The sequence below is a fragment of the Mugil cephalus genome, chromosome 6 (genome assembly GCF_022458985.1).
Source record: "Mugil cephalus isolate CIBA_MC_2020 chromosome 6, CIBA_Mcephalus_1.1, whole genome shotgun sequence".
Classification (NCBI taxonomy): Eukaryota; Metazoa; Chordata; class Actinopteri; order Mugiliformes; family Mugilidae; genus Mugil; species Mugil cephalus.
Genome location: NC_061775.1, coordinates 23,373,891 through 23,385,678, shown reverse-complemented (window position 1 = coordinate 23,385,678; position 11,788 = coordinate 23,373,891). Strand labels below are relative to the sequence as shown.

The window sequence follows — 11,788 nt, the reverse complement described above, 5'->3', positions numbered from 1 at the left end:
GGAAGCGTTTGTTAGCAACTGTTGGTATATTTTGAATGTAGTCTAGTAAAAGCCCCTTGGATTTACAGTGGCAGAGCCTAGAAATTCAAGCTTAAAGTTTTATATACATATAAATCAAAGCTAAGACACACGGAATAAAATAAATAATATTTAAAAATCCCAGATTGTATTAAAGTCTGGGTGTTGTGGGCTGCCTGTGGGTCTGATCTGGCCCACAGCATGAAGATGCAAAGTGTGCAAATTACATACAAGTCTGCAGTTTTTCAATCACCCCCTTGCATACACACACACACACACACACACATACACACACATTCAACTCTCCAGCATGAAACAGATGCACATCTCTTCCACCCCCGCCATTCTGACTTACTTATACGTATATGTTTTTTTTGTGTGTTCATAGTAAATATGCACAACATAAATGTCTTTATGCACATACATAATGACAATAAATGATCGAATCTAGAATTTTTAGTCAGAGAAGTGGGCAGGACACAACACGGGACTCAACAGCAGACAGCAACGTGCCCACAGTGCACTTTTTATTCTTAAAAAATAATCATTTTTATTTGCAGGATAGTATATTAAATGTAAACATTCTTATAATGCACTTGTTCTTCTGTGTACTAAAACAAATGGAAAGAATAAGGAGTTGTTACTATGCTGTTATCTTGCAAATCTTAGTGTTATAACTAACTGGGCAGTGTGTTGCCCCCGAACTAAATGAGTTTGACCCCCTGACTTCCGGAGGGAGGGGCTACATTCTGTTCTGCTCAGCGATTGGCTATTTTCCCAAGCGACTACCACGTGGGAGCGAGTGTCAGCCAACGGGTGCTGTCAGGGGGCGTGACCAAGGAAGCGTCGCTACCGTCCAGCCGTCATGCTAGCTGAAAAAGTCCTGCGGTAACCCATCTTTGTGAACTCGTGCAATGCGAACCTGGGTTATTTTCTGATGAGTGTAGTTTCACATTTTATTCGCGGACACCGGGAAATAGGATGGAAGCATCAGCCTGGTTGTGAAGGTTTTTCGCTGTTTGTTTACCCCCAACGGACCGGCGAGGGCAGCTGTTCCGGTTAACTAGCTTGTAAGCTACAGCGGCCATCACGACTAGCACAACAGACTCCCAAGTCAAGTCCACCGGTCGGCGTTTTCGACGTTAGAAGTTTTTGCCACCATCATGGAGAAGGTACTGCTCACAAACCGAGCTTCGAGCTTTAGTTTCTGCCGCACAGCCGATCTCAGAGGACGTATGGTAATGACGTCTCTGAGTAGCCGCTCGTTAGCTGCTAGCCACACCTGCCTCTGCTGGTGGTATCCACCTACCGAGCAGGGATGTGAGGTTGTTTTCCCCTTTTGATCCAATACAAAGCAACACCGATCTTGATATTTTTTAGACGTGTATATGAAAAATTAGGACTTTTACAAGCAATATTTATGAATGTAAGTGTGAAAAAAACATTTTATACCTCTGTATAATGATTAAATAAGGTGCCAAACATCATATTTAAGTCATCTGAAGATCTGAGCAAATTACATTATTATTATTTTTTCTTTTAAGTCTCTCTCTGATTTTGGATGTAATTCTTTTTGAACCAGACATAGTGGTCTTTAGGTTAGAACTGTGTTTATATATTGTATATTATATATTGTATATATTTAATATACCTGGATGTTGCCTGCCTCTTGAAAAGGAATCCATCATGTAGGTCTGTCTCAGGTGTGGGGACTTGTCCCTGTGCGCCATCTTTCACGCTTTTTTACTTTTTTTTTTGAATTGATTACAGATTCGGTTTCATAAAACTAAAAGTGGACTTGGTATCGATAAAAATAACACACGTCCAGGGTTGGAAAACATCGATATTTCTGGATTGAAGTGCACATCCCTACTACCGAGGCCAAGCCGCCCATCGATCTGAACTCTTAGCTGACCAGCCCTGTATTGCTAATTTGAAACCACTTGCTGTTATCACATCCACTTGGGAGGTTACTGGGGACGTTACGGGGAGAGCAGCAGTGTCTGTGGTAAAAAACAGTAGTCTCCGTTCTAAAGGGAGGGTTTTTGTGGGTAAAAGAGCAAAGATGACTCCACACTTGCAACCTTTAGGGTCACGTTAATAGCAGGATGATTGAAAAGCACAAACCAGAGATTTAGGGTCTAATCCTCACTTCACTGTTTCCCCCTCAGGCTGATTTCTTGAAAGGACTCCCCGTCTACAACAAGAGCAACTTCAGCAGGTTTCATGCAGACTCTGTTTGTAAAGCATCTGTAAGTAGCCTGTAATAACATTTATTATTTGACAGCTGACTAAAATATTTGCTCATGTGTCTGTGTAAGACACACAGACACTTCCCACGAATGCTGTGACCTGTTCTGTAAAATTCAATTACACAGAAAGAGCGTGCGCAAAGAGGAGCAGGCACAAATTTTATTATAACCTCTTTCTGACTTGTTGTGCAGAACCGTAGACCCTCTGTGTACCTTCCAACACGTGAATACCCGTCTGAACAGAGTAAGTAAACAATTTAATAGCGGACGGTTTCACTATATGTTTATTACCAGAGGTTAAACTGAAATTATTTAGCTCCCTTACCTTAAACATACGTGTGTTTGCTTACAGTTATTGTAACAGAGAAAACCAACATCCTCCTGCGTTACCTCCATCAGCAGTGGGACAAGAAGGTCAGTGTAAGAACAAGTTAATATATATATATATTTTTTTTTAAGGTTTCAGCAGCAGGACTGTAAATAAATTGACTAATGTGTAATATTTTGTTTCAAGCAGAATGCAGCAAAGAAAAGGGAACAGGAACAAGGTGAGGGGGACAGCCCAGCGCCCCCGAGGAAGATCGCCAGGACAGACAGCCAAGAGATGAATGAGGACTCATAAGTGCGTGTGTGTGCGTGTGAGAGAGAAAGAGAAAGAGAATGTGTATGTTTGCAAACACAGGTTATAGCCAACATAAACCCTAAGAAAAACAAAGGATAATCCTCCTTGAATTAAGACTTGGGCTCATTCTGCAGCGCGCTGTGAATCCTGGCGCTACACGAACAGGGACGTTTTTGCCACTTTTTTCTACGGATGCTCGATCAGTCGATGCGTCGATCGATACATTCGTCTGTGCGTGTTACAGTGACGCAGAACTCCAACATTATCGCTCTGTCCGCAAATATACACATGTGTTTGTTGAACACCTGATGCTTAATCCAGAAAGTCCTTCCAAAAAACCTCCTCGGCTCACGAAGGCGGCTCTGTGTGGAAAAAGTAAAGGCAGGGTTAATAGCTTTACGTTGATTGTTTAACAAACAGAAAACATTGAAGACACGAACAACAAACAGTGAACCAAATGAGACAATTGAGGAAAAATCTGAGCGTTGCCTGTAGCTTTTACGTTGTTGCCCTTAAAGTACATGTCATAAATAACTTTGGGATTTTAAAGGTCTCGTTCATAGAAAAAATTTGTGGCGTTTGATTTCTGTTGGCAACTCTGAGCAAAGACGTCCTCTTGTAACTCTAATGCAACTGCAACCTCTAGCTCTCTCCACCGAATTCCTCTTCTTCTTTCATTTGCATTAAACAAATACTCTGGCTGTGAATCAGAGTCCACATCACCCTGATGCATCTTCTACATATTTCCCGCTGTGGAACTGTTGATGTAGTCTGAGTGGCATCTAGTGAAAGGCACCTGGATTCACTGTGGCCGAGACTAGAAATTCAAGCTTAAACAGTATTTTTATATATATATATATATATATAATTTAAAGCTGAAACACAGAACATAGTGATTATGATAAAGCTACTTGCAAGGAACTCGCTGTTGAGAATTAGGGAAATTCCCCCTCAACAAAGCAGCCATTGATTTTGTAAAGATCATGTGCATAGAAATGATGACGGAGCACAGTCGCTGTCAGAGAGGGAACCGTATCCTGGTGTTTTTATTATGCTGGCTATTCCCTGTGGGTGTTAGTATGCCAGTGTGTGTGTGTGTGTGTGTGTTTATGCATGCTGAGCCGTGAGTGTGTGTGTGTGTGCGTGAGGTGAATGAATAGGAAAAAAAAAAAAGAGAAAGACGGACGTGGCAGATAAAGTCAGACACTACTCGTGCCCTGTGTAGCCTTCTGTCGCCCGGAGAAGCCCGTTCTGAATTCCTGTGAGTGTTTTGTTACCGTTTTAATTTTATTATTATAACTAATATTGGATATGTATGGCAATGAGCTTCCTGCCAGCCACAGTGCCCACCCACTCAGTTTCACTGCCCACTTTGCAGCCACACGGGGGCAATGCAGCATTTCTCCCTGGTTTCCGAATCAGCGGACACCGAGGATGCACTGTGAAGAACAGCACAAAGTAGAAACCACTCTTCCTGATGCCCCCACCCCACCCAACCCTACCCCCCCGGCCTCGTAGATGTATGTTTATGATGAATATTCATATCTGCGTTCTATTCTGGGACGTGTGCTCTAGGGTAAACATCGTGTCTGAGAAGTGTTTTTTTTTTTTTTTTACATCTAGCACCACCTTCTGGCTAAATGAGGCGAGTGAGAATGAGATTTTGTTTTTCTTTTCACCAAAAGATGTTTAAAAAAATAAAAAAAATAAGAATAAGAAGGAGAAATATAAAACGTATGAAAGCATTTTTTCAGTTGCACAACTTTGTAAACAGCACATATAGTGAAGAAAAAGAATATATGTGTGGAAAAGGGAAAAAGAATGCATTGTGTTGTGTGTGTAAATAATTACCAGTACCAGAATTAGTTTATCCAATGGAGTATCTCTGTGTCTGCCTTTTTTTTTGTAAAATAATACATGTCCATGGATGTGATAGAAAATGACTCTTGAAAGTAAAAGAGTCCCGGAGCTGAGTGGATGCGTTCTCTTTCGTGCATGTTGCTGTTTTCGCGGCTGGTTTTTATATTCCTGAAACCAGTAATAAAAACTTTTAAGGGGTTTTTGGCGTTGGGAGGTATTAGCCTAGAGGCCTTACAGTTCGTCATCATGCTCACAACATGGGGGGGTTGTAAAAGGGGTGTTATATTTTCAGCCCTAACATGCAAAGTGCAGTCGCCATCCTGCCTTGTTCTTAAGGTTCAGTGTTTATTGGTGTCATATACTGTGCAACACTGGATAAAGCTTCTTTACTTTCTTTTTTAAAAAAAAAAAAAAAAAAAAACGTTCTTTCTTATCACTGCCCAGCAGAGTCACGTCTGAGCCTCCTGTCCTTATCAGTTGATGCTGCAGTGTGGGTCAACAGTGTGGTCAGTCATCTTCCCACCAACTGTGTAAATAAATACCGTTTTTGTTTAGTTTTATAAGCGTAAAAAACCACTTTATGCTTCTGCTCAGATAGACTGTTCTACACGTTCAACACCCGAAGCCTTGCTCCCCCGTCTCATGTGTGTTAGGTCAGATGTGTTCTTTTTAGCTTTGCTCAAATAAAACCGGAATGGAAACTGGGTTTTTATTGTGATGTGGTACTGTGGTTATTTTTATATATATATAAAAAGAGAGAGAGAGAGAGAGAGAATGAGTTTTAACATTAGTGAGAAGAAAAAAAAACATGCAAAATGTTGGATTGTCAAGAATAAACTCACCAGAACTCATGAAATGCATTTGAAATAGTTTTTATTAACTATTTTCCAGGTCTTACAAAAATATGACAAAATAAATTAAAAGAAATAAATAGTCCCATTTCCCAGTATTTTTCTTTAAAAGATTTTTTTTTCTCTTTTTTTTTTGTTTTTGTACAGTGGTACATTGGAAGAGCGTATGATGTCCTGTTAAGTGAGGCTTCCATGGAAATGTCTTTTTAATTTTGAGGTTAGGGTCGGGTCTTAATGTAGCTGAGGTGAGAATCTCATCTGTTCACGTTAAACTCTTCTAAACCCAGAACTTTTACTGAATCAGTCCTTTTCCCACTGACATCACATCAGACTCATGTTCCTAAAATTAGCCAAGTTAAGCCCAAACTCTTTCCCGGTGGTGGATTAGAGGTGTGTGATGAGCCTCAGCCGTCTGAGCTGCTGTCCTAATACGAGGGATGCCTGCGCTCGGCCCGATAAAACAGTGATGCTGCTGTTTCAGTTTCATGGTTTCAGTGAAACACAAAGCTGTGCGAGATATGTTACTTCTACTAATGCTTATTCAAAGACCTCTACTTTTTTTTTTTTTTAGTTTTTGTTTTTTTTAGCATGCCAAATATTTCTGCTGCTGCCACGAGTGCAAGGATGAAAGAAGTGATCAGTTCCTACTCGATAAAGTTTAGTTTGAATGAGGGCCGTCTTCCGCCTCATCCTCTCTACTCACATTTTCCAGTGGTGACTAATGGACTATATTGCATCAAGTCATTCATCCCTGAAATCCAAATGCAAGATTAAAAGGGTTTCTAGAGACTACGCTCGGCTACGTTGTTGATCTCAGCTGATATTACATTTCTCTCAGCCTTGCACTTCTCATTTTACCCTTAAAAGGAACAGACTTCCAAATATATATATATTAAAAAAAAAAAAAGAACAAACTGAGGCAGTAAAATGATGCCATGTGCACACAAATTGACGTCCTGTCTTTTTTTTTTATACCTTATTGCATTTAATGTCTGACGTGAGATCTTTTTGCCTGTCTGTGATTTTTTTTTTTGTCTGTTGGAAGGTAACAAAAAAAGCAACAATAAAATAAAATAAAATAAAATATGCCTGCACATTCTGCAACCACAAAACAGCCGACGGATGGAGGCGTTATTGATGTTTTCACTGCAGGTCAGGGTGGATTGAGACTCAAGATGTCATCGAGCTGACAGGAAGAAAAAAAAACAAAAAAACGAAGGGTCGTAAAGAAAAAGAGGCAGTAGAGGACGGGGAGGTTGCTATTAGATCTTCAACTCTTATTGCCAAAACCCTTGCCAGAGGTGAAATCATGTTAATGCATAGTTAATGTTTCTGTCTCTTCACTATAATACAGTGCAACGGCCTCTGGAACTTTTCTAAGTCTAACCTAATGCATGTCTCTTCCCTAAACCGCAGCCACGCACTTCAAACCCGGCTGCCTCTGCTGCAAACCCACGACTACTGACGGATGTTACGGGTCCAGTGTTCAGGTCATGAATAGAAATGAGCTCAACGATATTTCTGGGGACCGTGCAGATGTGATGTGGTGTCAAATGTGGTGTAAATGGTGGATGCTCGAGTGCTCGAGGAGCGCGCTAGAGAGTTTCGAAGTAAAACAGAATATACAGACTATAATGCAGTACTTTAGTATTAGGCACTTTTAGATGTTCAGATTTGTTATTCGAAATCATCCTGGAGTCACGAGCATCAAAAACTGTTTCCTTTTTTTGGGGGAGGCCACATCAGAAAAGCGTTTGTCCAAATAAAAATTTCTGCAAACTGCAATTTTTGTTTTTATGAAATGCATCTTCCTCTGAAGTGCCGTAATGTTTTGTCCAGTACTGTATGCACATCTTGGGTTAAAAAAAAAATAAAATAAAAATCATCATCAACAGCATAAGAAGAAATTATTATAAAAAATTGCACGCACTGAATGAAAGGATAAAAAAAAAATCCAAAAAAAATCCAGCTTTTGCATAATGTCATGAGGCAGGCTGGTGTCAGAGAGGGAGGCGCGTTTCTATGCGGGGACGTCAGGGTTTAGTGCAAATGTTACTTCTTTCACTCTTCATGCTCGTTTTTGCCAAGTCTGGCTCTGAGTGTGCGGAATGAAGCACCATCTGTGTTTACAAGGCGCTCTACGGGCTTGGATGGAGAACAGCGCGCAACAGGCATCCATGCTCCAGTTCCTCAAAATCACCTTCATCTACTTCTATTTTATTTTATTTTTCATTTTTTTGGGAGCTTGCCTTTTCAAGCCACGGGATGGGAGGGAGGGAGGGAGGGAGGGTGCACAGAGCCTGGACAGATCACCTCTGCTTTGAAAATAAAGCTGGTGATATATACCGGGGACGGTTATTAAGGGGGCCGTCATGTGATGATTGATAAGAATTATTAAAACACTGATTGATATTGCTTTTTCTGTTTTTTTCGCTTCAGTACAAAAGTGAAGGGCCCAAGAGTTCCTCACAGTTAAAAATGAGACAGATATCTAATGATCACTTGTGTTGTGACGGCTAAAAACACTCTCATGTACAATCTGTAATCCTTTCATACCACCGTGTAAGTTTTTTTTTTAATCTATTTCCTCCACAACAGGTCGTCATGTCCTCGTGCGAGGCCACCGAGATGCTTACAGTTGCTGACTAGAAGAAATCAAGAAACACAGCTCTCTGTTTTAAAGGCTTAAAAATATTAGAAACGCAGCTCATGCATTTCTTTATGTATTGCAGACAAGGAAGAATCGTGTGTGTGTGTGTGTGTGTGTGTGTGTGTGTGTGTGTGTGTGTGTGTGTGTGTAAGGGAGTGTGTGTTTTTATTCGTTCATGATAGAGGGGCTTATTTGTTTTTTTTTTTGTCTCTCGGCAAAATTGCAAACCAAAACAACCGCCATCTCTCATCAGCTTCCCTCTCTCTGCTTCAAGTACTTTGACATCACATCACCTCTTCAGATGAGATGTAACCAAAGACAGGTTGTTTTTTTTTTGTATTTTCATTTTTCTTTTCTCCCTGGAGCTGCTAGATTTTAGAACCACCCCCGTCCAAGTCCGCTGAATGTCCGTTCTCGGACCCTTCCCCTCCGGGAGAGGGGATCTCGTCTGGGACGCCGTTCAAGTCGGACCGCGACGCCTGCCTCTCGGATGCCTGTGATGATGATCCCTCCCCGGGCCTGGGCGGCGGGGCCCCGTTCACGCACGCTCCCCCCTCAGACTTCCCAAAGTTAAACAGTTTCCCAGGGTTGAAGGCTTTGCTGGGTGACTGAGAACGCTCCTGAGAGCTGCTACCTGATGATGAGGAAGATGACGATGAGGATGCCGTCGATGTGGTGTTGGTGGATGCGGTGGAAGCTGCGGATGCCGCGGCGCCTTCCTTCTTGTTCTCAGGCGACTTGAGGAATTTGAAGCTCAGGAAGCCGGGCAGCTTCGGCTCGCTGCCGGTGGGCGACTGGGGGGAGCGGGCGCCGCCGGAGGAGAACTTGCTCTGCAGCGGGATGATCTGTTTCAGCTTCATCACGTTGTTATTGGCCAACAGGGAGCTGGGCCTCTTGGGCTTGTCCGACCCGCTGCCCCCTCCTCCTCCTCCGCCTCCTCCTCCTCCCCCTCCTCCCCCGCCTCCTCCCCCGGAACGTGATTTGCTGCCGTGACTTTTGTCGTGGTGGTGATCCCCGGATGAGTCACCTTTGCCGTCGTCCCGCTCCCTCTCTCTGCGGGCCATATGCTCCGCCTGCCTCTGCCTCTCCTCCTCCTCCCTCTTCCTCCTCTGCAGCTGCTGGTAATGCTGCTGCGCCTGCCGCTCGTGCTTCTGCAGAGGAGGAGAAACATTCCCACGGTGTGTTCACTAGCATCAGCGTTAGAGGAGCTAACTATTACAACTCTGCAGTGGGACCCGCCTAACAAATCCCTTAATAGTCGGAATCAGCAGGGGCCACTACAAGCTTTCTGCGTTGTGCAGTATTTATTGTTATTACTGTAACGGAGTTATACATTTATTTATCTCCTGTAGAAATCTGCATTGCTGCACTATATCAGAAAGTTACTGAGGCGGTCTTTCCTGTTTGTCGCGCAGCACGCAGCCACGTCCTTTACCTTAAAGGCCTCCCGCCGCTGATAATCCAGTTTAGCCATCTCTTCACTGACCCACGTAGGAATGTCAGGAATAGCCACATGGATGATGTACTTCAGGAAGATGGCAAAGTGCTGCAAACAGACAGGCAGGTAGAAAGAGTCAATCAAGCTATTATGAAATGAATTTCTACTTGTACAGTGGAATCGCAATCAGACAATCTGAATTAGGCCACAGTGTTCCTTCACAATAGGTTTTAGGTGAAGTAACTCTTGCACAACAACGTTTGGCCTGTAAAATCATCCTTCAGTCAGGCTCGACTTCTTTACCAGGCCAAGACAGGGCTGCGGGCTGTTTACCTCTTTCTGAATATAGACAGGCACGGAGCGCGGTGCTGACAGGAGTAGTGTCTAAATATGTTACAAGCAGAGGGAGCTTCGGTCCTTCTGTTCATGCTCCTTCCAAAGACTGACGAGTTGGAAACTCGAGTCTGTATTAAAAAGCTGTTTTCGATAGGATGCTGTGAGACACATTTTTCACATCTTCATCTAAAATATTTTCTCTTGTTCATTTATTTCAGTGTGTTTTGTGAGGATGAGCTAATTAAAAGTTGTGTAATAACGTGAAGCATCTGTTGAAGAGATTTTGGTGTGTTCAGTTATCAAGCATAACATTATGACCACCTTCTTAATATTGTGCAGGTTTCCCTTGTGCCTTCAAAACAGTTGTGACTCATCGGAGAAGGGACATGGACCTTCTGAGGGGATTGAGAGGTGCATCTGTGGATCAGCCCTCAGATACTTGATCGGTTTGGGATCTAGTTCTCAGTCATCTGGGTCATGGTAATACAAAAGGACTGGACTTGCAGGGTCTTGAGTAGATGTTTAGCCGCTCATCTTCTTTAATTCTAAGAGACTGGTGGGAAGTTGAGGTTTAAATAGGAAAGTCTGAACCAGAAAGTGGTACCACTAATTACCATTAAGGGCTCAGAACTTGAAGAACTGAACTCTACAACTGCAGTCCTTTTTTAAATGCCTTTTGGATTTGGGATCTAGTGAAATTCATGTTCTTCATGTTTTTTTTGAGTTGTTCCTAAAACCTTTTTTGTGTGTGTCTGTGTCAGGCTGCATCCTGCTGGGGGTGTCTGCTGCCATTAAGCAGCGTCATTCCTATGGGAGGGTGCTACATGTCTAAGTAACATCCACATGAATCAATACCAGGTCCAAAAGTTTCCCAGCAGAACACTGAATTGTCACAAGATGGTCAGTGCTATTTACTTCTCCTGTCTGTGGTCATAATGTTGTGGCTGATCTGTATATACATCCCCTCCAAGGCTTTGCAGGTAGAAAAGTCACAAACCCTGTCCCTACAACCGGACACCTCTTCTGATTAGCATGCAGTTTGTGCTGGCTCATAAGAAAAGAGTGATTGTTAAAATGCTGGAGCCCAGAGAAAAAAATTTGAAAAGGCCTCCTCAGCAAACTGGAGGCCGACGAGCAGGAACGAGCTGCGCTACCTCGAGGATGACGATGGAGATGATGGCCATCTCAGGGCTGAGCCACGGAAAGAGACGCTGCAGCTGACCGCACTGACCGAGCAGGTAGCAGTTCACTATGATGGCAATCAGGCCCATGGCTTCCATCGCAGTCTGTGAGGGAGAAAAATAAGAACGTCACCAGAATGAATGAACGAATGAATGAATGAACGAATGAATTCACGAGCCTGTGTCGGCTCTGAGGGTATTTCTCACCTGCCACTGGCCGATGCTCTCCACTCGGATTCCAAAAGGTCTCTGCAGGCCGGTGCAGAGCTTAAAGGCATCGCTGCGGATCTCGATGATGTTGTTGATGAGTGCACACATGGCGGCCAGAGGAAAGGCGGAGGAGAAGAGCACCACGTAGCCGAACTGGACAAACATCTCTTGGTAGTCCTGGAAGGTGTCCTACGAGGGACGAGGTGGACAATAACACCACAGCTCAAAGTGAGAACAAACAGAAGTCTGCAGTTTGTTAGCTGGAACATGTATTTCCGTTCACAGATAACTAAATGCATTTTTAACTTTGTATATCTGTCATATAGTATTTATAGCCTTCTGCAACATAATGTGTTAGTCACATCATATT

General features: G+C 43.0%; 2 protein-coding genes across 7 annotated transcripts in view; one reads left to right on the top strand and one right to left on the bottom strand.

Annotated features, from left to right (window-relative positions):
• The first annotated feature begins 831 nt into the window (after nt 1–831).
• Nucleotides 832–5,464, top strand: dda1 (DET1 and DDB1 associated 1). Of its 3 annotated transcripts, XR_007112964.1 has the most exons (6): nt 832–1,190; nt 2,190–2,270; nt 2,463–2,514; nt 2,623–2,690; nt 2,788–4,153; nt 4,271–5,464. XR_007112964.1 is itself a non-coding variant. In XM_047587700.1 (5 exons), the coding sequence occupies exons 1-5, from the start codon at nt 1,182–1,184 to the stop codon at nt 2,890–2,892; spliced, it is 315 nt and encodes a 104-aa protein (XP_047443656.1). In that variant the 5' UTR covers nt 832–1,181; the 3' UTR covers nt 2,893–5,464. The 3 variants fall into 3 exon arrangements, 2 of the variants coding, with proteins under 2 accessions (XP_047443656.1, XP_047443657.1); XM_047587700.1 differs by having other exon boundaries at nt 2,788–5,464; XM_047587701.1 differs by having other exon boundaries at nt 838–1,190; nt 2,623–2,684; nt 2,788–5,464.
• Nucleotides 5,465–5,739: 275 nt separating this feature from the next.
• ano8b (anoctamin 8b) overlaps nt 5,740–11,788 on the bottom strand; it is a 43,687-nt gene continuing 37,638 nt past the window's right edge. For all 4 annotated transcript variants that reach the window (XM_047587694.1, XM_047587696.1, XM_047587697.1 and 1 more), the window contains 4 exons: nt 11,416–11,607; nt 11,182–11,313; nt 9,689–9,799; nt 5,740–9,404 (listed from right to left, as the gene is read on the bottom strand). In XM_047587694.1, the coding sequence (XP_047443650.1) occupies nt 8,622–9,404; nt 9,689–9,799; nt 11,182–11,313; nt 11,416–11,607 (1,218 nt within the window). In that variant the 3' untranslated portion in view covers nt 5,740–8,621. The remainder of the gene's footprint in view (nt 9,405–9,688; nt 9,800–11,181; nt 11,314–11,415; nt 11,608–11,788) is intronic.